Consider the following 27227-nt stretch of genomic DNA (forward strand, 5'->3'; position numbering starts at 1 on the left):
TGTGCTGTCATGAGTTTCACATTTACATGCTTCTTATTGTCAAATAATTTGGTCATAAGAGCTTATGAGTGTTAATACTTGGATAAGAACAAACTCTTGCAAGGGAGGGGACAAATAAAGAGAGGTAACTTGCAATCGGCCTGAATTATGTAATGGTTACAGGGTGGAAAAAATCCAATCTGCGGAGTGACGGTTATTTTAAGAGGTGCCAAGCAATTCAATTCTTCTGTTTCCAGGTATGTAATTCTAACATGCCCAAACATTTGACAGTGACTTCTGACACTCCTTTTTTAATAGTGTCTACATGGCTGATAAACTGTAAATTTAAAACACAATTTGGGAAAAAATAGGTTAGAAAAAATATTTCCTTTTGAAGAACAGTAGTACTCGAAGATGCTTGGCTTCCTCATCTCAGTTGTGTAGAAACTGGACGTCCTACTACTGCTTCAGATATTCAGAGCACAGACTGCCCATTTGTGTTATGAGGCCATCTGATGGTGCGACAGGCTGGAGGACCACTACCTTTTGTCCAGGGACCTTGCTCCGCCTTTGCTTTGCACTGGGGAAAGCTGAGAAAAAGGATCTTGAATGCTCTGGATACAAATAGGTCAAGGGAGAACTTTGGTAGTAAAGGAATGGGTCCTAACTAGGTATAATCTGTATTGCTTTTCGTACCTAGCTGTATCCCCAGATCCCAGCCCACCTTCTGACACACTGTAGGCACTCAATAAATATCTGCTGACTTCAGGAATACATAAAGCAATATGTTAGAACATCAAAAAAATATCTAAATAGTACCTTTACTTGAAATCCCCAACTTTCTCTTCTCAGCCTGAATCTTATCCGTATGAAAAACATAGTTAGGAGAGCATTTCAATTAAACTCCATTTCATAAATATTTATTGACCATCCACTAAATCTGCATGGCTGTTTGGCCAAAGACCCAAGAAGCTTTTCTAGGCTGACATAACCTCCCCTTTCTTCGAATACTACGGCATTTATTACCTGCCACTTCACTGCCCCCTCTTCTGCTGCCTTGAATCCTAACTTAGGTTTCAGAGTCTCATGTGTGCATGTATGTGCATAAAATGCTGCACCTTCTCTCTGCCTTGATCAAACGTTTTCTGCCTAAAATGTCATTTTGCCACCTTTTACATTTGAACAGAAATTTCTCATTTGTTAAGTTTAGCCCAAACATCAACTCCTCTGTGGAGTTTTTCTGTCCCCAGTGCAGAACGAACTGTTTCACTATAATGGCTACAGAAGCCCAGCAGTAAGTTGGACTTGCATTTTAATTAGCGATCTCTCTTAGCTGACTGCTGGGTAACTCTTCAAGACTGGGGACGGGGTACCATTCATCTCTCTACTGGGCTGGCACAGTGTCCACTATGACTATAAACCACTGGCAGCTCTAGAATTTCCTCTATGGCAAACAAGATACGGTAATAAGGGGACAGAACTGGATGGGAGACGGATGACTATTCTGAAATGTTGCACCAGCATGTCCCTTTGTACAAGACCGAGAAAACATCAACTTTTCATATGAAAGGAGCTGGAGAAGTACTGCCAGAGGTGCTCAGCACAGCTACAGCAATCCAGGTTCACTGAACAGAATGAAATACGTGGGAAACAGTGATTCCTTGAGTCATAAATCCTTTGGGGGACCAAGCTGATAACAACATTATTCTAGATGATGTTCTTTTTTCTCAGTAGCATGGATATTGAAGAAATGAGGATGTTAATTGTCCTCTAAGGTCCAAGCTTATTAAAATAAGCCTGGGTTCAGCGTGAGGAAAGGGCCACATTCTTGGGCTTCAAATGTGCACGTGTGTCTCTAAGGAGCCATTATTTTGGTTACTGTTCCACTGACCAGGGATTATCCTGAGAGAACCGAATCGCTGCAGGTGGCAACATTTCAGAGCCCCCTCATCTTGCTTGGAGGGCAAGAGAGTTTAGAGCAGGAGAGGAAGCAAGAAGAATAGACAGAGAGAAGGGGAGCCTCTTCCCCCACCCACTCTCAGCAGGTAGAGTAAAAAAGAATTTGATAAAATCGGGAGCAAATGCCTGTATGTTTCTACTAGCATCTCGGCTACCTTTGGTAGGAAAGTTCTTGATGACGATACTAGGTCACAGTGTGCAATCAGCAGAATTACCAGATGTGTCTCATTACCTCAATTAGTAATTTAAAGGGTGGGGATGTGGACTTCTAACTCCTCTGTTCCTAGAGATGTTCAGTGGGCTCCTGATAAGTGGATATGGAAAAAAATCAAAAACGTGCACACGCATACATCCCTCTTCCACATCTACAGCAGCTGCACATACGAGCAAGGAGAGCGTAAGGCTGTGATCCAGGGAGGCCCCAGCTAGCATCAGCCGTGAACACTTGGCTTCTCTGGGCTTTTATCCTCTTGTATAAAATAGGAATAAAAAAGTCCTATTTTTCTTCTGCACACAGTTGTTGTAAGAATTAAAATAAATAATACACATAAAAGCACAATGAAAATGCTAAAGGACGATACATAAAAGTTGAGGCCCTATGACATCATTTTACCCCTAATGTACAAAACCATGTATTATGTGGCTGGTTAAAATAATTGGAGCTATAAAAATGAAGAGGATGGAATGGGATTGTTTCAGCTATGAAATATGAATCTCCAAAATGCATGTTTGAGATTCAAAGGGCAAAGAACCAAAGAACAAAATGAGGTCCTTGGCCTCTCCTGCTAGCAAAGAAAGGGGATGAACACATTCCTAAGATCCTCCAGTTTATCTACTGAAAAACATTGGAGGGCTTCTCCAGTCCTTAAGTCTTTCCCCAAATAAACATATGAGGTGCTTAAGTAATCACAAATTCATTTATAAAAGGAAATGACTATTTTCCACCAATTTTCTACTCTTCCTGTTAAAGTCTTTAGATGATTTAAACTGAAGAGGAGAAAAGGGAAAGCAAAAATATAGCAATATAAATACAAAATAATGTTTCATAAAGAATATATCCATCACATAAAGTAATTAACATCTTTAGGAAAATCAAAATAACTTACAATGTGTTGGAACATACCTTTCTTTTTCCTTAAGATACTTGTTTTTAAAGATCTTGGTGAATGATCTCAAAATAAATGTATCATCATATGCTAAGCATCTTATCATAAAGCAAAGACAAAATCAGAAGAGAAGGAGTTCTAAAAGTTTCTGAAATTAGAATTATGAATCACAAAACCCAACATGTTCTTGGGCTCCAGCCCTATGATTCCCACACCCTTCACCAATATTTCTGGGGCCGTTGAGTCAGGGCTCCAGGCATAACACTAACGGAGTCAATGTTGGGGATTTGGAGGTTCATTCCTTGGTCTAAGTCCTATACTCTCATCAGTATCACCTTCATCACCTGGACACACCCTACACTTCTTTTGATGACCTGCCCCCAGTACAACAATTCTCATTTCCAAACTCACAACCACGGACCCATTCATGGTTTTGGAGCAGGTGAAACCTGGCAGAGTCTTACTATAGTAGATTAGAAGAAAAAGTATCTGAACCCAAGGGGAGATTGCATGATAAAGATTTTGCGAATTAGTGATATACTTACTAAGAACCCTGAAGACAGGATTCATCTATGTCATCTGGGAATTTTCCCAGATAAGGGAAAACAGTAAAAGATGAAAGTCTAGGATTTAATTAAGGGTACTGCCTTGTACAAATTCCTGCAATTATTAAATTTTTTGACTTTATTGAGAATTCTCAAAGGCAATCATTAGTTAAAATTTCTAATAACATGTCACCAATTTGCTTTGTTCCCGTTAAGACACAATATTAAGTTCATAGTGATTACATGTTCCTTGATTTTTTGTTAGTATATAAACTGCCAGTCTTCATTCCAGGTGATCTGTTTTCCCTGTTTTACTTCCCCTAGTTTATGGTGTTCATTCCTACTTAGGAGGGATTCCAGTAGAAATGGGTAAGAAAAGAAACGACACATCTGTAGGTCTGTCCCTCTGGAAAATACTAACGTAGCTGCCTGACACCTATTCAGTTAGAGGCCTGCCCAGTTATTGCATCACTGAGGACTGGCTTTACGGAACTGAAAATATTTGTTGCATTTCTTCCAAAGAACTGAGCAATTCCATGGTTTCCTGGGAAAATCCCAGATGTATGCACAGTTTCTTCAAAGAAATAGAGTAAAAACAATTTTCACATACTCATATGATATCATCCGGAAAAACTCTACATTTCTCTTAGAGAAACAACATACTTCATGTATTTAAGGGCTGGACCTAATAAAACACACATTATCCTGCGTCCTGGTCACCCCATGTGACTCAAGAGGAGGATTTCTGAGGTGTTTCACAAACTTTGGCCATTCTACAGCCATTCGAAGGCAGCACCCACTAACTCCCAAAGAATCTGAAGGAAGGTGTTTCTCCGCAGACTCGCTGTGTTCCCCACCTCTCCTTTGTAAGCTCAAAGCTCTTCCAAAACAGCACTGGCCACAGCGTGCTTTCTAGTTTTCTGCAGGACAGTGCCCTGCCGTACTGAACTCTTAGAGGACCACGACCCCATCTTATTAATCCAGATCCTCAGGGCCTAGGCCAAGGAAGGGCTCAAAACATGTGTAAATAAAAGTAAATTGATTGTCAGAACTTAATACAGTAATGAGACAGATGAAGAGATGGCTGACTGCTTTCAGTATCAATACATATACGTGTGTGTGTGTATATATATCGATACATATATCATCTATGTAAAAAACCAAAATTTATAGGGGCAGTTGGATAAATGGAGGTGAATGCATACACTTTTTTCCACTATGGTATTTAGCATTACAAAATGCAGTAAACAGAAAAACCACAACAAAAACACCGATTTATGTTTATTTTTGGTAACAAAGTAGCAAATATCTATAAACAAACATGTTTAGAAGGAAAAATATACTACTGTATCCCATATTCTGCTCAAAAAATAAACTCCCTTTCGACTGGTACATTAGCGGAGACACAGGAGTGTATTATCCACTGCAACAACTGAACCCCATGTTGGACCTCCCTCCCCCCCATTTTCCAACTCACTTTTTGCCCACCCCCCTGCCCCGCTCGCCAATTAGTTGGTTTGCTGAGACCAAGCAAACGGATTTTAAAATTAACTTCAGCAAAATAAAACCAGAGAAAACCCGTCAGCAAAACCCCTAAAACCCCGTCTCTCTACATAATACATCACCAATATGATAATATTCCACTATAGTACAATTACATCTGTAACAACAGTAACACAAGCCAAGATGACTTAACGTTCTGAAAGCAAATAACAGTCTATGATTTTAGAAAGCTAAGTAAGCTCTGGAGCTACCAGACATCGACAAAATATCCTTACTTGGTTTCAGTTCAAGAGAGCCAACTCTCTTGAGAAGGTCTACTAAATTTAGACTCTGAGCTGATTTCATCACTAACCTGTCCTCCTGACAGAGGTCTCTGCAGACAGGAGGAAGAAGGTACAGGGGACCTCATACTAGGGTGAGATCAACCTATTTCACAGGCACAGACTGCAGCCAAAAACGTCACAAAGAACGCTCTGCTGGGCTCAAAGTACCTGTCCTACAGGGCCCAGGCACGGCTGACAACCACACCTCTGAATCCTGCGGTGTTACTGTAAAGCCTAGCCCCTTCTGGGAGCCATGAAGGACTGAGAATTGTCATTTTTGACTCTGACATGACCAGCTGGATTCAGGAACTTTCCTGGAAGAAGAAAACACCAAAAACTTGATCCAAGACAAAGCTTGAAACAATGTGGAGAAGCACAAAATGAAGCTGAATCGAATCCTGATCATTTTTCTTTTTTTAAAAAAAAATTTATTTACTTATTTAATTTATTTTGGCTGTGCCAGGTCTTAGTTGCAGCACGCGGACTCTTAGTTGCGGCATGCATGCGGGATCTAGTTCCCCGACCAGGGATCGAACCCGGGCCCCCTACGTTGGGAGCACAGAGTCTTACCCACTGGACCACCAGGCAAGTCCCTCTGTCTTTTTTTTAATGCTAGTCAAGAAAAGATCAAAAATTTTCCATTCTAAAAAAAATGGTTTCATCCAAACCAAATTTTATTCAAATACTAAAATGCTCATGAAAAATCACTGAGCTGTTATAACTAGCCTAGTGACAGTACTGGCATCTGAGCATCAGTGGTTTGCTTGTGCTGTGGACAGAGCGGGGAGGAGGAAAGGAAGGTGGCACAGAGAGAAGGGCAGGCTGCCTCTGTAGCCTCTCTCTCCCATGCATGGGAGAGTCGCTCGTCAGGTGCCTGCTGGCCAAGCTCTGGCAGCGACCCAGCAGTGGACCAAAGGCTCTGCTGCCTGAATCCCAGTTGAGGGGAGAGGACTGGGACACAGAAAAATGGATGTCAGAAAAAAGTTTCAAAAGAAATTTGTATGTTAGAGCAGAGGATGGGGGGTGAAGAGGCAAAGGAAAGATACATTCCTTCCACTCCCAACCAACTCCCTGCCTCATTTCTTTTCACTCTTATGCCCCAGATAGTTCACTACCTTTTCTGTCATCTCCAACATGGTACCTCGAGTCACTAAAGCGGATTTATAGGGATTCTTAGCACCATACTGCCCATTCTCTCTCTCTTTGAAAAAAATTTTTTATTTAAAAATTTTCATTTTTTTCTCTTAACTATATGTCCATTCTCTCTCTTGAATCCCTTATAAAATATCTAGTAAACTGGTTTGAGCCGGTACTAAAGTAAAACCAAAATGTGTCACCCCACAAAAAGCCCTAAACATTTTATTAGGCAATTGAACTAAAAACACAAAATATTTTTAAGCCAAACAAATCTGGTATTTCATGTGGTTCAATCCCCCATCCCAACGTGGGAAATCCACAAATATTCATTTTCAAATCAAATGTAGATGAGCCGTACACTGTCATATTATTATAGGCAGTATCATACCCATTGACAGCCTGTTCATTTATACAGTCCAGCTTTTCACTTGAAACGTAAAGGTTGCTGTTCACAAGAAATGAATGCAAACTAAATATGCATATGACTGTATGACCCAGATTTCATGTCCAAAGACAATTTCATAAGGTTACATCCTTGGGATAAAATTAAGAGGAGAAAAGAGTGAGTCATTTTCATTCTTTTGCAACTTACTGCAACGTGTTTCTAAGTGTTAAACCTCATACCGTCTCTCCTTTAAAAAGCTTTTAAAATGCTTAGATGGAAACAAATGAGATGTTATATAAAGGCAGAAATTTCTGCAGAAAAAGGCACACACACGTGAAGCAGTATGTCAGTTCTTTATGAGATAAAGAAAGCTGATGTTAGTTTTAATATTAGCTGGAGGGCAATCTCTTAGCTGGAAATTTAAAAAAAAGAAATAGGAAATAATGCAAATGGGGGAAAAAATGCCAAAGGGGGACTGCTAGGATTGGAACATAAACATTTAGGAAAAAGAGTAAGGAACAATTTTATTGAACAAGAAAAAAAATCAGTTAAATATGTGAAGGTATTTTGTGTCTGTTTTTCCACAGCACACTGCTAAAATGATATCACACACAGTAAACTAAAGAAGTTAAAATGAAACTGAAAGGAAAAGATATTTTCCAAGAAATCTGACTGACTACTCATTAAGTATGCTGAGGATAAATCACTTAGGTCACCAATATTTGGTTTTGTTCTTATCCTAATAGCACTGTCCTAGCTGCCTTCAATGCCTTCCAGAACAAAGAAGGGTATAAATAAATAAATTCATAAATAAATAAAAAGATAGCACTTCCTGCTAAATGCTATTACTGAAGGCAAGAGAAAAGTCACAGACTAAATTATGAATGAGGAAATCGTGCCAGATCAATTTTGGATATTTTAACTTTACTTTTAGTGGTTTGGAGTTTCTCTAAAATGCACTGCAAGCTCTTGGCTGCAGCACAGAAGTACTTGGGGTGCTTGTTAGAATGAAGACTTTAGGCTTCACACATCCAGAGACACTGATCTAGAAGGTGAAGGATCCCAAGAACCTGCATTCTTAAGCAGCTTCTCAGAAGATTATAAATGCACATGGTCCGCAGTTCACACTCTGAGGAAACTACTGCCTAAAATAAAAGACATGTCTCTCTACTGTGGACATTAACATGTTTTTCTGAGCCAAAACAAACAAACAAAAAAATACCCAAAAAACAAAAAACCAAGACAAACAAACAAAAAAACGTATTTCAATAAAGAAAGGAAACTTTAAATATAATTTAAATAAATATATATTTAAATATTCTTCTGAACCATCAACCTTGTAACCTTAGGTAACTAGTGAGTTATCCTAACGGAAATTATCTGTTCTCATGATCAAAATGGTTTCTACAGGTTTCATCAAGCCACACTGGATAGCAACATAGCTACATACGACTATAAAATGCACACCAATGCTTTCTTTAAGGAAACTGTACAAGAACTCTTCACAGATGCTACCAAAATTTTTGTTGAATTTGCCTTATATGATATTTGAAAGATATGCAAAGAAGTTATACATATTTATATAAATAATAGGTACATACACATACACACACATATATATGCACACATACACTCCAGCATTTGTTACTACTGTATCTAAAAATTCGAATTTGCTTCTCATTTCATTTGTCAGCAAAAACTCCCCAAGTACATTACATAGGAAGCTCCTCACGGGCTCCTTCAACACTTTAGAGCCATGACTGGCAATTTCCTCTATGACTCTTTTTCTTATCTCCTTCCTCCCTGTGTCTCTTTTTCTTTGATAATCAACCCCATGACCCTTATCCACAGGTACATACAGCCACTTTATGGGAAAGATACACAGTTTTGTCTTTGCCCCACAGCAGTTTCCAACTGATTTTCATTCATCCCAATATGAACATTTCTGAGGGAAGAGTATGTGTCAGGCCCTATGGAGAAACGGACCCACAAGTACAAAATAAAGTGGTATTCGCTATTAACAGAAAAGGGATGGCTAATAACAGAAAACACTCTGGGTTGCTTTTCCTCTAGCAAATTAAAAATAAAATATTAGAGAGCTCCAGAACGCACAGCAAGAACGGCACCATAAAACTTGACTGAGTGGAGATTTGCAGTTGGGAAGCATGCAACAGGGGCTGTTCCTGTCAGTAATTTTTAGAAGTCATTTCAATAGGCCAACAGCACATACCTGGGGCGCCATCATAGTCTAAGTCAGCTTTTCTCTAGCTCGTACTGCAGGGCAAAGAACTGGCCCATTAGCATCCGTTATTGACCTCGCAAATCACAGTATTGATATTAGAGGCCTGGGCGCAGGAAGGGTGGGTGAGGCAATGCCTAGGTTCTGGCCACCCTCACTGTCTTGCTCATGAGAAAACAGTGATGGGAGAAGAGGTGTCAGTAGATGGGAAGTTTGTCTGCTAGTCGATTCTAATCCAGTCTAGATGTGGAGAAGGGAGAGTGTATTCACTGGGGGGTTGGATTTGGGCACAACTGAGAGTGACTAGTGCAGGCGTTCCAAATTCTGACGGCACCGCATGAAATCCTTCTACACATGACCCACTGAGAAAGCCAGCAGAACGCCTTTCTGCTGCCCCAGCACCACTGCTCCAGCTCTACCTGATGACTATTTTGTACCTATCATGTCTCGTGGGATTTCACACGAATACATTTCAGTAATATTTTCTAGTAACACCATTTCCGGTCAGAGCCAGAGGCAGAGAGGAAATCTCTTACCTGTTAGTTCACAAGAAGAAAATACTTCCTGTTCCCAAAGGAAGACTATTTCTTTGATAAATACTCTAACCTAAGAATGAATTACTTTACTAGTGACATGTTCTTTAACAAGCCCCTACTTTATCATTAAAGTCAAATCTTTTCTTTTTTAAAACAAGTTTAGCTCAATACGCATTCCCTGCAGACCTACTTTATAGCAGGCGGGCAGGGTGCCACCTCAGACACATGACAAAGGATGAAACACAGTCCTGTCCTCAAGGGCTCTGGGTACCTTCAGGGGAGTAACAGCTGGACCTTCTAACACAGTGTGGCATGCATTCTTCTGCAAGGGTGGGCACAGCGTTCCATGAACATTGTGGAGCCTGGGAGATCTGGGGGACCCTTCAGCGGGGGTGACAACCGAGTTGGATTTTAAAGTGTGAACAAGATTTTACTGCAAATGAAAAGAAGGGCAAAGGGAGCCTGAAAAAAAGCTGTGGGACGCAAAAGGGAAGGAGTCTTTAGGGAACAAAGAGTATTTTGTGCGACTGAGGCACAGGGGAGAGAGATGCAGATAATGACACCAAGGAGATGGGCTGCAGCCAGAACAGAAAGGACCTTATCAGCCACATCAAGGAGTGGATTTTATCCTGTAGGAAGGACAGTGTGGAGCCTGGAAGGTTTTTAAGGAGAGGTGTTGCAGGACCCAATCTGCATATTAGGAGGAGACATGTGGTGGCTGACAGGGGATGATGGAGAAGAGGCTGGGAGACCAGTTACAGAGCTTAAGCGAGACCATTCGTAACATGTGTCGTGGAGGCTCGAGGCTCTTAGGTGGCCATCATTTTCCCCCATATGTTCTTCAATTATATCTGAGCTTTCCCCCTTTAATTATATATCAATACGGATACATATATTTTTTCCTATCCAAAATACATCATCTGTGGTTCATAAAATCACATTCCACACGATAGGGAGTAAACGTTTACGTAAATACTTAAAAGAATCTCTTACCTGAACAAAGCTGTTCCACTTTCGTGTAGTTTAAAGATACTATGTCATTAACCCAGGCAATGATGTCATGTCTGCTCATAGTCTCTTGGGTTATCGAGGTAGAATACACATTGACTGCCATTCCCCAACTAGAAAAAACAAACAAACAAAGTTTATTTACCTACAAGGAAAAAATTAACTCAGAAAGATGACAGACATCCATTCAAGCTCTGGATCCCTGACAGAACTCCAGGGCTTGTAAAAGTCCTGCTCTGGCTAAGCCCTTTCTCTTCCCTTTCTCTCTGTTCTACATATTTACTATGATATGGTTAAATCTCATATATTGTTCGTGCAGTATCATTTTTTGTCTCCCTCAGCTTGACTCAAATGTTCTTCAGGTTCTGAGATTCCTAATCTCTCATGTAATTTAGTATCTCACTTAGAAGGTAAGTTGGGTAATTCCCTGGTGGTCCAGCGGTTAAGACTCCACGCTCTGACTGCCAAGGGCCTGGGTTCAATCCCTGGATGGGGAACTAAGATCCCACGAGCCATGCGGCCCACGCAAAAAAAAAAAAAAAAAAAGAAAGTGAGTTGGGAATATTTTTTATCAGCTTTAGAGAAAAGGAAATTCACTTTAGAAACAGGTTACAAATACACTTCATTAGAAAAAAAATCCTTGGGACTTCCCTGGTGGCGCAGTGGTTAAGAATCCACCTGCCAATGCGGGGGACATTGGTTCTAGCCCTGGTCCGGGAAGATCCCACATGCCACGGAGCAGCTAAGCCCGTCCGCCACAACTACTGAATCTGCGCTCTAGAGCCCGAGAGCCACAACTACTGAGCCCACGTGCCACAACTACGGAAGCCCGCGTGCCTTAGAGCCCATGCTCCGCAACAAGAGAAGCCACCACAATGAGAAGCCCGCGCACCGCAATGAAGAGTAGCTCCCGCTCGCCGCAACTAGAGAAAGCCTGCGCGCAGCAACGAAGACCGAACACAGCCAAAAATAAATAAATAAATTTATTTTTAAAAAAAAAAGAAGAAGAAAAGTCCTCACCTGATAGTCTCTATCCCTAAAAGCTTTGGACAAAGCCTTGGAAAAAAAAGTATACAAAAAGTATTTGGATAATCTGGAAGTCCTGCCTGACTGCACGACTCTTCCTTTCAGCTATGATTGTTAATATACTTCTGACCATTTCATGACACTATTTCCCCCAACTTTTCGCTGGAGGGGCACACTCTGGCCACAGAAAAGGTAACAGAAAAGGTTTGTTTTGCTTAAAATGCTTTGATAGCTAGAGCTTCGTGTAATTGGTTTCCTTTTTTTAATTAATAAACTTTATTTTTTAGAGCAGCTTTAGGTTCACTGCAGAATTGAGTGGGAAGTACAGAGTTTTCCCACATAACCCCCTGTCCTCCACTGCTCCCCCCAATCTCCCCAACCGGCTGGTACACGTTAAAATTGGTGAACCTACAATGATACATTATCACCCAGGTTCCATAGTTTACATTAGGTTCACTCTTGGTGTTATACATTGTGCAGGCTGTGACAAACGTACAGTGCCATGTATCCACCACCGTAGTACCATACAGAATAGCTTCAGTGCCCTAAAAATCCTCTGTGCTCTGCTGATTCATCCCTCCCTCCCACCATTCCTGGCAACCACTGATTTCTTTTAATGTTTCCATAGTTTTGCCTTTTCCAGAATGTCACATAGTTGGAACCATAGACTGGCTTCTTTCAGTAATGCACATTTAAAGTGCCTCCATGCCTTTTCATGGCTTGAGAGCTCACTTCTTTTTAGCGGTGAATAATACTGCACTGTCTGAATGTACCACTCACCTACTGAAAGACATCTTGGTTGCCATCAGGTTTTGGCAATTATGAATAAAGCTGCTATAAATATCCATGTGCAGGTTTTTATAAGTTTTCATTCATTTGGGTAAATACCAAACAGCATGACTGATGGGTTGCATGGTAAGAGTATATTCAATTTTATAAGAAACTGCCAAACTGTCTTGCAAAGTCGCTGCACCATTTTGCATTCCCAACAGCGATGAATGAAAGTTACTATAGATTAGTTTGCATTTTCTAGAATTTTCTATAAATAGAATCACATAGTATATACATTTGTATGGCTTCTTTCATAAAACTGTGAGATCCATGTTGCACTGTGTATCAGTAGTTCACACCTTTTCATTGCTGAGAAGTGTTCCATTGTATGTATATATTGAGTTTGTTTATTCATTTACCTGTTGATGGACATTTGGGTTGTTTACAATTTGGGGCTATTATAAATAAAGTCATTATGAACATTAAAAAAAAAAAAAGAAAGTTCCGGGACTTCCCTGGTGGCACAGTGATTGAGAATCCGCCCGCCGGTGCAGGTGACACAGGTTCGATCCCTGGTCTGGGGAGATCCCGCATGCCGCGGAGCAACTAGGCCCGTGCGCCTGTGCTCTGGAGCCGGTGAGCCACGACTGCTGGGCCCGCGCGCCTGGAGCCCGTGCTCTGCAGCGGGGGAGGCCACCACGGTGGGAGGCCCGCGCACCGCGGCGAAGGGTGGCCCCCACTCGTCGCAGCTGGAGGGGGCCCATGCACAGTAGCGGGGACCCAATGCAGCCAAAAAATAAATAAAATTACATAAATAAATAAATAAAGGAAAGTTCCTATTGCTTCATATCTTCACCAAAATTTGGTATTGTTGGTATTTTGGATTTTGGCCATTCTAATAGGTGTACAGTGGTAAAAAATTCTTTTTAATATTTAAATCTGGTTGAAATTTTGCAATTTTACTAATTTTGTACAATTATACCACACATAATTTTTTATAAAACGTGTGTATATATATATACATCTTTATTCTGAAAGTTTTCTGATATATGCAAAAGGAGAGAGAACAGAATAACAAACCAGTTGTGTTCACTTCTTGGTTTCAACAATTATCTATACTTGGCCAATCTTGTTTCATTTATATTCCCATCAACACTCCCATCGTCCCACCCTCCGTCTCCCAAGCCAGATTACTTTGAAGTAAATGCCAAGCATCGTATGATCTCATCTCTAAGTATTTTGTATGTGTCTCTAAAAGATAAGGACATTAAAAAGAAAACAAAACCACAACAGCATTATCACACCCAAAAATAAAATTTCTTAATATCATCAAATATGTTTTATAATTTTGTTTCAATTTGTTTGAATCTGAATTCAAATAAGATTCATACATTGTGATTCTTTGATATGTACTTTCTTTTATCTATAGGTTTCTTCTCCATTTCTAATATTTCCCTTGCATTTAAAAAAACTGTTGTTGAAGGAATGGGTTGTTTGTCTTGTAGAATTTCCACAATATAGATTTTTCTCGCTGCATCCCATTGGTGCCTTTTAACATATTCCTCTCTCCCTTGTATTCCCAGAAACTGGTAATTTGACCTAGAAGTTTGCTTTGATTCAAGTTCTAATGGAAGAGAGGGGACAAGACTATTTCATGCAGTGTTTCAACTTCCATCAGGAGACACATACTGTCTGATTGACCCCTTAAGTGATATCGTTAGCCATTGATGGTATTTGCCTAGGTCCAACAACTCTTCAGAGACTTCAAAGTGATATTCTATTATTCATTCTTTTTTCTTAAATTGAAGTATAGTTGATTTATAATGTTGTATACATCAAAGTGATTCAGTCATACATACATACATATATATCCCTATATACTCTTTTCAGATTCTTTTCCATTATAGGTTATTTCAAGTTATTGAATATATTTCCCTGTGCTCTACAGTAGGTCCCTGTCGTTTATCTATTTTATACATACTAGTGTGTATATGTTAATCTCACACTCCTAATTTATCCCTCCCCCTGCCCCTTTCCCCTTTGGTAACCATGAGTTTGTTTTCCATGTCTGTGAGTCTGTTTCTGTTTTGTAAATAAGGTCAGTTGCATTTTATTTTTTAGATTCCACATGTAAGTGACATCATGTGATATTTGTCTTTCTCTGTCAGACTTACTCCACTTAGTGTGATAATCTCTAGGTCCATCCATGTTGCTGCAAATGGCATTATTTCATTTTTTTATACAGACACACACACACACACACACACATATACATACACACACACACACCTGTCGATGGACACTTATGTTGCTTCCATGTCTTGGCTATTATAAGTAGTGCTGCTATGAACAATGAGGTCCATGTATCTTTTTGAATTAGTTTTCCTCTTTCCTGGATATATGCCCAGGAGTGGTATTGCTGGATCATATGGTAACTTTATTTTAGTTTTTTAAGGAACCTCCATACTGTTCTCCATAGTGGCTGTACCAATTTACATTCCCACCAACAGTGTAGGAGGGTTCCCTTTTCCCCACACCCTGTCCAGAATTTATTATTTGTAGACTTTTTGTTGATGGCCATTATGACCAGTGTGAGGTGGTACCTAATTGTAGTTTTGACTTGCATTTCTCTAATAATTAACGATACTGAACATCTTTTCATGTGCCTATCGGCCATCTATATGTCTTCTTTGGAGAAATGTCTATTTAGGTCTTCTGCCCATTTTGTATTGGGTTGTTTGTTTTTTGATATTGAGCTATATGAGCTGTTTGTATATTTAGGAAATTAAGCCCTTGTCAGTTGCATTGTTTGCAAATCTTTTCTCCCATTGTATTTTCATTTTGTTTATGGTTTCCTTTGCTGTGCAAAAGCTTATAAGTTTGATTAGGTCCCATTTGTTTATTTTTGCTTTTACTTCTATTACCTTGGGAGACTGACCTAAGAAGGTATTGCTACGATTTATGTCACAGAATGTTTTGCCTATGTTCTCTTCTAAGAGCTTTATAGTGTCATGTCTTATATTTAAGTCTTTAAGCCATCTTGGGTTTATTTTTTTTTTTTTTTATAAATTTATTTATTTATTTTTCGCTGCGTTGGGTCTTTGTCGTTGTGTGTGGGCTTTTTCTAATTGCGGCGAGTGGTGCCTACTCTTCGTTGTGGTGCACGGGCTTCTCATCACGGTGGCTTCTCTTGTCGCAAAGTACAGGCTCTAGGCGCGTGGGCTTCAGTAGTTGTGGCACATGGGCTCAGTAGTTGTGGCTCACAGGCTCTAGCACACAGGCTCAGTAGTTGTGGCACATGGGCTTAGTTGCTCTGTGGCATGTGGGATCTTCCTGGACCAGGGCTTGAACCTGTGTCCCCTGCATTGGCAGGCAGATTCTTAACCACTGCACCACCAGGAAAGTCCGAGTTTATTTTTGTGTATGGTGTAAGAGAGTGTTCTAACTTCACTGATTTACATGCGGCTGTTCAGCTTTCCCAACACCACTTGCTGAAGAGACTGTCTTTTCTCCATTTTATATTCTTGCCTCCTTTGTTGAACACTAGTTAACCGCAGGTATGTGGGTTTATTTCTGGGCTCTCTATTCTGTTCCACTGATCCATATGTCTATTTTTGTACCAATACCACACTGTTTTGATTACTGTAGCTTTATAGTATTGTCTAAGTCCACGAGGGTTATGCCTCCAGCTTTCTTCTTTTTCCTCAGGATTGCTTTGGAAATTCTGGGTCTTTTATGGTTCCATATAAGTTTTAGGATGATTTTTTCTAGTTGTGTGAAAAATGTCATGGGTAATTTGATAGGGATGGCATTAAATCTGTAGATTGCTTTGGGTAGTATGGCCATTTTAACAATATTAATTCTTCCAATCCAAGAGCATGAGCTATCTTTCCATTTCTTTGAATGATCTTCAATTTCCTTTATCAATGTTTTATAGCTCTTAGCCTGTAAGTCTCTAACCTCCTTGGTCAGTTTTATTCCTAAGTTGTTTTTTTTTTGATGCAATTTTAAAAGGGATTTTTTTTTTCTTTCTCTTTCTGATACTTCATTATTAGTGTAAAAAAGTGCAACAGATTTCTGTATATAAATCTTGTATCCTGATACCTTGCTGAATTTGCTTATCAGTTCTAATAGTTTTTGTGTGGAGTCTTTAGGGTTTTCTATAGAGAGTTTCATGTCATCTGCATATAATGACAATTTTATCACTTCCCTTCCAATTTGGACTTTTATTTCTTTTTCTTGTCCAACTGCTGTGGCTAGGCCTTCCAATACTATGTTGAATAGAAGTGGTGAGAGTGGGCATCCTTGTCTTGTTCCAGAATTTAGTGGAAAGGTTTTCAGCTTTTCACTGTTGAGTATCATGTTGGTTGTGGGTTTGTCATAAGTAGCTTCTATTATGTTGAAATACGTTCCCTCTATACCCATTTAGGTGAGAGTTTTTATCATGAATGGAGGTTGAATTTCATCAAATGCTTTCCCTGCATCTATTGAAATGATCATGTGGTTTTTGTCTTTTCTTTTGTTGATGTGGTGTATCACACTAATTGATTTGCACATGTTGAACCATCCTCATGACCCTAGGATGAATCCAACTTGATCATGGTGTACGATCCTTTTTATGTGTTGTTGGATCCAGTTTGCTAATATATTGTTGAGGATTTCCGCATCTACATTCATCAAAGATATTGGCCTGTAATTTTCTTTTTTGGTAGTGTCTTTGTCTGGTTTTGGTATCAGGGGGATGGTGGTTTCATAGAATGACTTTGGGAGTGCTCCCTCTTCTTCAGTCTTTTGGAAGACTCTGGAAAGGATCAGTATAAGTTCTTCTTTGCATGTTTTTTAGAATTCCCCAGTGAAGACATCTGGTCCTGGACTTGTGTTTTCAGGGAGTTTTTTAAATTACAGATTCTATTTAACTTCTAGCGATCGGTCTGTTCAAATTATCTACTTCTTCTTGATTCAGTTTTGGTGAGCTGTATGTTTCTAGAAACTTGTCCATTTCTTCTAGGTTGTCCAATTTGTTGGCATATAACTGTTCATACTATTCTCTTATGATTTTTTGTATTTCTGCAGTATTGGTTGTTATTCGTCCTCTTTCATTTCTTATTTTGTTTGAGTCCTCTCTCTTTTCCTCTATTCATTCTTGATTTATTAGCTAGAATAATTCTACAAAGAGAAATTTCCCCTTTGAGATACTGATCATATAGGAAAGGCAGGATAGATGCCTGATCCTTTCCCTTTATTTACAGATTTTCAAAACAATGAGGTAAGTTCCTAATATTCTCCAAACATGACCAATGAGGTTTTTATTTTTTAAGTGTAATTATGAACTCATGGATTTAAACACATTTGATATGTTTCAATCCAATGCAGTATATGCCTTTATTCAAACTGGTTTCTAGGTTCTTTTGAGAAGATCCTAGTAGTCTTTGCTAACTTCCCTGCTTTCTGGTATGACAAAATGCTTCAGGCTTGACTTGTACCTTCGCTGCCTTAGACCTAAAACCAGTCATTTCTCCAAGGGTTCCTTATTCCTTTGGTCACAAATGGTATTCAGAGATAATATTTTTAAGCACGACTATATAGGACAGAAAAATCTAGTCTTACAGGTTTTACACAAAAATCTATACATTTATGAAATAGTTGTGTTTGGAATTCTTATTAACCCTAAAGCAACAAAAATCTGCTCTTTACCTAAAGTGCTAAGTGAAGATTTTATTATTTATAGATAGGTATAAAAATAAATATCCACCCATCCCCAAAAGCACCCTTGTCTCTAGATTCTCTTCCCCTGAGGATCTAAAAAAACTCATGTCACTGACATCCCAGATAATGTGACTAGAGTAACTGCTTTTCCACAACATTAATAAAAGGTTTTTCATTTTTTGGTTAATAACTTCCACTGTTTTCTTTAGTCTATCACTTAGTAAATAAAACCATTTGCTTTTAGTTACTAGTCAATTTTTAAAATCAACTATGTATATTATATAAAACCTCAGAAAAAAATTCAAAATTTTAAGTGTTTTGGACAGTCTGGTGTAATTTTCACATACTGGCATAATTTTTGGCAGTTCACGTACTTTTCTAATGGCTTTGCCTATAGGCAGTAGTGAGAAGCTTTTGCTTCACCAGGCAATGTATTGATGGAGGATGAGGCACCAAGGCCCAGAATTGTGCCAGATGGCATTAAGCCAAGTTGGGATGAAATTTTTGCTCTAGATGATTTAAAAACAAAACCAAACACAAAGTGGGACAGACACAATCAGATCTGTGTTTTAGAAAGATAATCCATATATAAGTGAGTAAAGATGTTCTGTGGTTACATAATAGAAAGAAATGTACAACCAAAGGGCAGGTAGAAGAGTTATGATAGCTTTTAAAAAATCCATAAGAACAAGGAAGCAAGTCATTTGCTGCAGGTTCTGTCAATGAATCACACTTTTTTCTGCGCCTTTATTGACAACGTTCACCAAAGGACAACAATCCTTTCATATCAAGACAGTCGGCTCACAACAGCAAGTAAAGCACTATGTGCCTTCAAGGAGCTCATTAAGATGACCAGGTAAACAATGGAATAGCACCTGATTTTTGCTTTAGTAGTACTCCAGTTAATTAGTTACTAGACTCACCACTCTAACCTCTACCACATCCCCATCTCCATCTGACACAACTGCAATCCCTAGAAACCCTGCAGTAAGAACAACCATTGTTAAGGGACCTGTGGGAAAACTAGGATAGAGGACAGAGTAAGGGTGAATCAGTCAAGGTTAGGAATATTTCCTTACATTTTCTAAAATAAAACATTTAAAACACATTAAATAGATTTCCATACCTACTTAAAATTAACAGCAATGGACTCAACATAGTTAATTTCTATTTACCATCCATGCTGATTAGAATATTCTTATAATCTATCTTGCTCCAAATTTTACCAAGATACTTCTAAACTCATTTCACTTTGTGGTTATCTCTCGCTCCCTTTATTAGTTCCCCATCCAAATGTGTGGCACCTTCAGATTTTATGAGGGAGAGCTGAGTCCTGATTCTCTCTCTGCGGAGAGGGAAGTGCTCTTCCCAACCTCTAGTAAGTCAGGGGGCAGCTAACATGGAAAAAGAATTCTATTTCTGCTCTGCCCATCCACTTTTTTCTCCCCTTAATTCCTTCAGAAAAAAGAAAACTTTTTCTTTCTACAGGTGCAACTTCAATACCTTCAAGCTTAAATTATTCAAGCTGACTCAACAGTTCGTAGAAGAAAATTTATATTTTTCCAAAATTTATATTTTTTAAACTCAGGGTTGGTGGAGTTTAATAGTCTTAGCTCTTCTGTAGATATCCACTAGAATCTGAAGATTTCATTATAATTTCCTGGATGTCAACCTATATTACAATATAAAGGTGAAAGTACTGGTCCCTGCTTATTCTTCAGAAATGTTGCGTGGATAACAAAAGGAATTCTATCATTTTAGAGTTAAAGTGATACCATGCTCCCGTTTTGATTCTTGAAAAAATCCTGTGAGGGGAGCCGGTCAGGAACTGTATTCTTCCCTGACAAATGTGGATTCCTAGTCCTTTTGAAGGTATGAATTAAAACAATTTGAAATATTAATTTTTTAAAAATGTACTGAGTAATTTCCAGAGACTCAGGCAAGCAAAGTTAAGTGGCTAAGAAAGGTAAGGTAATACCGAATGCTACAGAATAAAGAGCCAATGCGCTGTGCATGGTTTATTCTGTTTGGATCTTCAGCGTGCCTTTTCCACAGAAATAACTGTTTATTCTTCGATGACCTGACATCTGTTCTTTAGAACAAGCATTTCTCTCTGTGTCAGCCTTGTAAAAAAGGAAGTCAAAGCACTGTCCTCTTATTTGTGGCTTTCAGTCGGAACTTTAACCAGGTCACTATGTGTTTAAAACCTGGTAAGTACAACAGCATTGAGAGCAGTAGGTAAGAGACAATTCTCTGGCACGTCAGTCTCTGGGTCACATATTTTGATAATGGCATTGAAATTTTATTTTAAAATGAATTTGCACAGCAGAAATTAACACAACATTGTAAATCAACTATACCTCAATAAAATAAATTAAAAAAAATGAATTTGCATCCATTGCTTCTTCTTGAAAGTAAACCAATAATCACCATATAGTTTACACACTGTTTCTGTGAATGTCCAAATGTCTTTCTGGGAAGCTGGCAATATATATATATATATACATATATATTTTATTTTTACAAGTGAGAGAAACAAAAACACACAGAAAAATGAAAATCCCTTCATACCTCCAGCAGGCGAAGTCATATTTCTGGCTTGTCTGTGGATAGTGACCACTGACACATGTGACTTCAGAAAAAGGCCAGCCTCAGGCTGAGGGCCAGTGTGTTGATTTTGCCCCATTTCAATCTTGTATTCAGCATTTGGGGGTGCTGGCGGGAAACGTACGGCAAGTTTATGCTTTGCAGCAGTCACTCAGCCATAGAAATGAGAAATTACATTTCTGCTACTGAAACAAAAGGAATTTTATGGACTGAGACTTGAGCTCGCCTACTGAACAAAGCCTGGATAAAGACTTGGCAAGCCCCTAACCGTGGAAACCAAAACATGGATTCTACCACCTTACTAGTCATGGGCCCCTAAACCAGTTACAAAATAGTCCACAGTTGTGTCCAAGAACAAACTGGGCAAGGTTTGTGAATTATTCCAGAGGAATGTCTCTTCAAAATGTAGCAAACACATAAAATGTCATAGCTAGCATTATATGTGGCCTTCAACTGGAATTATTTCTTACGTAATTCATTTCATCTCTCCACCCCACCCTTACCAACAGACCATAGCCACACTGTGTACATTTGGGGGGAAATGTGACTGATCACTCCATTTGGAGGAAAACGCAGTGTTTTTTCAGCAGGGCTCACAATAGACCAGGTGTCTCAGGATCCTGGCTCTGATGCTGTTTTGGGTGTGTGGCTGTAAGGAGAGGGGCTTGAGAAATTAATTTTGGGAATGAGGCATATGGAACCTATTTTGATTTTGATTTTTTTTTTTCACAACTATCGTCTGAGTTTGCCAGAATTCCCAAGTTTAGACACGACCATCTGCAGAAGAACTGCCTTCCGTAAGTGGTTGACTTCTGTCTGCTGCTCTGTAAGGAGGCTCTGTTTGGCTTTGATTTACCCCAAACGCATTTTGAAGCTGAACCTTTAAAAGCCACCCCCTCGCTCCCCCATCCCACACACACACCCCCTGACTTAAGTTACTTTCTTTATTTCATTCCCTAAAGGAGTCTATACACAACTGGAAATTTCATGTTCAATATAAAATGTTCTGTAAATTCACCCCCCCATGGCAATATACTCTGTTCACACAATTTTGCGCTGACAACTGACAACTATACTCATGTCTGTGACCATCTTTCTTCTCTCTTTCTCATAACAATCTGTATTTTCAACATGTTCCCCCATCACTGGGGGAAGTAATCCACTTCCACCAGCCTAAGACCAACACATGGAATCCACCCTTTACCCAGTTACAAAACAAAGAACAGACTGGAAAAGAGGTCTGAAGAATAATGGCATTTTTCTTTCACCTGGGAAACACATCTTTGAGCTTGGGCACATAAGGATTTCTGAAGTCCATTAATAATCTGTAATCCAAGTGGTTTCTTAAGTAACGTCTAAAGGTATCAATGCTTCATAGGAAGCCATGTCCCGCTGACCAAAACGGCTCTGAAGTTTCCATATATGTCAAGGTAGGAGAAGTACCTGTGACTCACAAGAACACTTTCTTTACCAATCACTGGACTTACACTTGGTCTAGGTCAAGGCCTCACCTTTAATTCCCATCCCACAGGGGTGTCCTTTGGTTCACGTATTTTAGCATTGTCAAGGTTGGCCTGTTCCTACATACCAGGTAAAGGGAGGTGCATTATTTCAAACACACTCGTAAATGTGGCTTTTTACTCAGAAAGAATTTTTTGGGGGGGTCATCCGAACAGAAATAGCCATTTTGCAAACACTTCTATGTACCCACAAGTATTATGATAAGAGTTTAAAAAGAGATCAAGACAATCACTGATCTAAAAATGAATTATTTCCTTCTCTTAGAAGTGGCATCTTTCTAAAGTAACCTGTAAATACACACTGAAGAAAAGAAGTGTATATTTATACCCACTGATTAAATACAGAGACAAAGGAAGGAACTCCAAAAGTTGTTCATCAACCTGAGGGGGGGATGAAGAGATTGGGTCCCAACGGCAGACATTCACTTAAATGTCAGAGTTTTCCTCTGCAAAGCTTTGTAACAACAGAAATAGATTCTGCCTGAGTGTCTGCTTCCTGGCTCCCTCCTCACAAAAGGCTGATGTGAAATCCCCGTGGCTGTCCCTGATAATGAACTGGGCATCCGTCGGGAGTGACTGGTAAGTGTCCCCTGAACCAGAAACTTCTCCGCCTTTCAGCTGTGCATAATTCATTCTCCAGATTTACAATACCGCGAGGGGGAGGATCATCTCACCAAGGAAAGAATATCTCCAGATAATTCTCGATTCATCATTTGCTCTTTATTTGTGACCCAGAACATGGGGGCAGGGGGACAGTATTTGGTTGGGGAGGGAGATCAGGATGGAGGGAAGCCGGAGTCACAGAGGGTCTCTGAAAGACAAACACTGACAAGATGAAATCTCCCTGGAGAGACATTCTGGAAACTGTATTGAGTTTCATTGAAAATTGGGTATTAAGGCTTCCATTTAACTTGTGGAATAATTGATGGCTGCATGGACTCTAGGGCTGGGAGGGGAATTTAAGGGGTCATTTATTGTCTTCAGGTAATAATAACACACTTAAGCCACCGTGGGCAGATGTGCATCTGTTTTATTTTTACAGGGCTCTACGACTCTCTTATGGGATGAGACAGACAATGCAAAACGGACTGTTCCAGGCACCAACCCTCCCCAGAGAGCTGAGCGGGGGCAGAGGCCTGGGTGCAGCACTGACTTTAGACAAGGACAGCAGAGAAGCATCAAGATACGCCCACAATTATAAAATGCATATATTTTATTAAAACACAGAATGTGAAATATACGGATTTTTCCTCGAAATTAGGCTATTCACAATTTAGAGCTAGTGAAGAAAACCAGTGTAAAAGAACTTTAATACTAAGCTGCTTAGAGAAACACTGGATAAAATATGAGTTTTATCAGAGGGCACATTAGCCTGCTCTTTATTCCAGGCTCTTCCAAGCGGCCCACCATTGCGATTGTTAATGTGCCCTTCGTTATCATCCGCTGCTTGAGGATAATGCTTTTAATTGTGGCACAAAGCTCCCTGTCGTCTCACAATCAGAGGTCCTACCTCCAGCTAATAATTGCCATCTCCCAGAGAGAATGAACAGAAAATAATACTCTTTTTGCAGGGTGTCCATCCCATTTACCATTAACTGTCCCTTTTAAAAACAGAGATTAAGCTCCTTCCTGCCATATCACCAAGTATTCCAAGGACTATTTTTTAAAAACAGAATATGATTAAAACAGATTTCTCCAATCGCCTGCAAAAGGAGATTCTCTAACCAGCCTTGAAAATCAACCCTCATTTAACAGCCCTGTGGTTATCTGCGTGAACCCCACCAGGTACTATTCAGTAGGTGGCTCCTTAGCGTGGCTACCCCCAATACTGTAAGGAAATGAAACAGAAATGCAATTTTCAAGATAGCATATACATATAAGTATAACTGAATCACTTTGCTGTACACCTGCAACTAACACAACGTTGTAAATCAACTATACTTCAATAAATTGAAAAACAAAAAAACACTCCTGCTTGGCTCCACCCCCTTAAGTCCAGAGAGTGATTGTTTAGCTTGACTGAGATTTTGAGGTCATGCTGAATGATGAAAGACATAGAGGATTTGTGTTCATTTATTCAATGTGTTAAAATTGCATGCTAAGTAAAATATTAATTGATTTGTTAAAAAAAAAAAAACCCAGCATATAAAGGTTTTGGCTTTTTAAATTCAGAATTAACAGTCAATTGCTACGGCCCTGAAATGACTTGGAAACTTGGCTCTTATCCAAGGAGTGAAGAAATTTGGGAATTCTAAAAGTTTTTTGTGGCATTCATAACATTCACGGACATGAATGAAATTCAACTGCGTATAACGGAAGCAAAAAGTTTAAAGCCATAAGCACACACACACACACACACACACACACACACAAGCCATATGGTCAGAAATGCAACTGATTATAACTGATTACATTTGCCTAAATGTCCATCTGTTTCAAACAGTGAGTGGCTTGGTCCATGCTCTGAAAATAACTTCAATGACCCAGAGCTCATTCCCATGCCACAGGCTTGGCTGGCCTCCTCAGGGCACCAACTTTTGCCCAGTCCCCCCGCCCCTCCTCAACTTGGCTCCGGGTACATCCACTCGATCTGGACCATATGCCTTCTGTTTAACTTTCCTAGCCCTACTTGGCCCTGTTCCTTCTCACCCTGACCTTAGCTCTCTCCCATGATCCTAAGTCATTTCCAGTCAGGTCCCAAGCCTCCCCCACCCAGCATGACCCCGGGTCAACCCTTCAGGGCATGGGTGCTGCTGCCACCATGGTGGGCGGTCATGCTCAGTTGCTAACGCCCCCTGCATAAAACCAGGTGCGTAAGACGTAGCAGAAGAGTATGTGGTGACTGCATGAACACACCACCACTACCAGGCAAAGCCGGGTGGTGGGCAAATTTTGTTAGAAGTGCCCCCCACCTCCGGTTCTGAACTATTTTGTGCTCTTGGTGGTGCTGATTCCTCCTCAGGTCCTTCTCATCCTCAGCTGTGTGACTTCCTGAAAGCGTCGCATAATAAAAAACAAATGAGGGACGACAGCTTCAAGGTTAATCCTTAGGGATAATTGGGGTTCAAGGTCTTACGCGAAGGAAGCGGTCATTCCCAGCACTTGGCACCATGGGTTCCATCTCATGCTTCAGGTTCAGCTCAAATGTCACCTCCTCAGCAAGCCCTCCCTGGCCACACTCTAAAGTGGCCTCCTCCAGGTACGCCTCCACCACCTGTTCTTTCCTCCGTGATACTAACACAAGCTGGGATTATCTCGTTAGTTTACTGTCTGTCCACTACCTCTTGCCCTCATGAAGTTAGCTCTATGAAGGCAGGTTCTTTATAGAATATATTTTGTTACTGTGTGTCTCCTATGTCTAGAGCAGTGCCTGGCACATAGTGGGTGCACAGTAAATAAAACCCGAATGGATGCATGTGAGGGAGAATTTCGTGGGGAGGAGAAAGTTACAGGGTTCCCGAAATCATGCCATGTAAGCCAACTGTCAATACGTGTCTCTAGTGCTGTGTGAGATGGTCAGGTGAGGATAAATTAGGGTTGAGTGGATTAAAGGACTCTGGTGTCTGATGTCTAAAAGAAAGAAGGGAATAGAGAAACATGCCATTCTTCATGTCTCCAACACCAGGATAAAAAGCACACTCAACTATTTGTACATATTTCAGCTTCATGAGACCGCTGATCTAGGAGCCAGGAGCACTGGCTTCTAACCCCAGAGCTACCACCAACCAGCTAGGTGAACGTGGGCACATGTGCCTCACCTCTTTGGATCTTCTTTCCTTCCCAGGAGTACGCAGTTAACACTCATCTTCTCATTTAGTCTTCACGACAATGCTATGTGACAGCGACTGCATTTATGCCATGATGGAGGAGAAGGTACACAGACTCGGGCAGGCTTAGGCACTCGCCCAGTCACAATTATTAAATGCAAGAGCTGGGATCTGGACCCAGGGCTGATTCCAGGATTCCTGCCCTCAACCAAGTCCCTTTCTGCTCTCGGGTTTTATGATGTCACGAGAGTAAGTGAGAAGAAGACAGACCTCCAAGTGTGAATACCACTGTGGTCTTGAATAAAAACCATTTTTCCTTTTTTAGTGCTACCAAGTCCTCATTGTACATTTTCCCTTTAACCAAGATGATCTTTTAACATAAGTTTCCCTGAAGAAGAGCCTGAAATGGGTAACTAGTTCTACTCAGTTTAATGCTGGGAATGATTTTTGGCTCAAAAACCTGCCAGCTGTAACATATAAGCCATGCTAATATTTTAGGAATCACCACATTTTGTATTTCTAGTTACTACGTATCTTGGACTCAAGTCTCTCAATTTGCTTTCTGTGGTAGCTTAGTCAAAATGGACAGAGACCACGTACACTATTACTGCTTATAATTTTTTTCAACTAATAAAAGGCTTCAGATTGATGTCTTGACTATGTGTTTTAAAAAATCAATTTCTTAAAACAAACAAACAAACACAAATCTCTGGGTATCTCACTCTTAGAGACTGGTGCCTATCCAAAGGTCTGTATTTACATTGTGGCAAAATTCATTTTTAAACTTATGAGAACATTCTGAAACGGAAATGGAAACTGAAGTACCAATAAAATTAAGCCCAAAAGAAAGAGGGAAGTACAGGCCAGTGTTAAAATATGTCCCAGTGAATTTAACTCTAAAATGGATGACATACACCCACATACCCCCAGCCCTGTCCATGCCACCCACTCTTCTTAATTCTTTCCTTAAACTTCTTAAATACTACCTTTAGTTGACAAGGTACTCATTGGCTTTCTACCTCAAACCCACTCCCCAATGCCAGAGGACATCCTGTGAATTACATCCAAGATGGCTGCAAGTCATGAGCACGGGAAATGGAAATTTCTGAC

The 27227-nt window shown here is 40.0% G+C and overlaps 1 protein-coding gene and 1 long non-coding RNA gene across 4 annotated transcripts in view; one reads left to right on the top strand and one right to left on the bottom strand.

Moving 5' to 3' along the window:
- MAPRE2 (microtubule associated protein RP/EB family member 2) overlaps nucleotides 1-27227 on the bottom strand; it is a 161715-nt gene that overhangs the window by 60933 nt on the left and 73555 nt on the right. For 2 of the 3 annotated variants that reach the window (XM_082416217.1, XM_082416218.1), the window contains one exon: nucleotides 10706-10833. The exons of the other annotated variant lie outside the window; for it this stretch is intronic. In XM_082416217.1, coding sequence (XP_082272343.1) covers nucleotides 10706-10826 — 121 coding nt within the window. In that variant the 5' untranslated portion in view covers nucleotides 10827-10833. The remainder of the gene's footprint in view (nucleotides 1-10705; nucleotides 10834-27227) is intronic. 3 annotated transcript variants of the gene reach the window in all.
- On the top strand, nucleotides 20749-24489 carry LOC309639259. The gene is made up of 2 exons (XR_014251564.1): nucleotides 20749-22929; nucleotides 23393-24489. It is a non-coding gene; the product is annotated as an uncharacterized lncRNA (long non-coding RNA).

The sequence above is a fragment of the Balaenoptera physalus genome (genome assembly GCF_965194825.1).
Source record: "Balaenoptera physalus genome assembly, chromosome: 12".
NCBI lineage: Eukaryota > Metazoa > Chordata > Mammalia > Artiodactyla > Balaenopteridae > Balaenoptera > Balaenoptera physalus.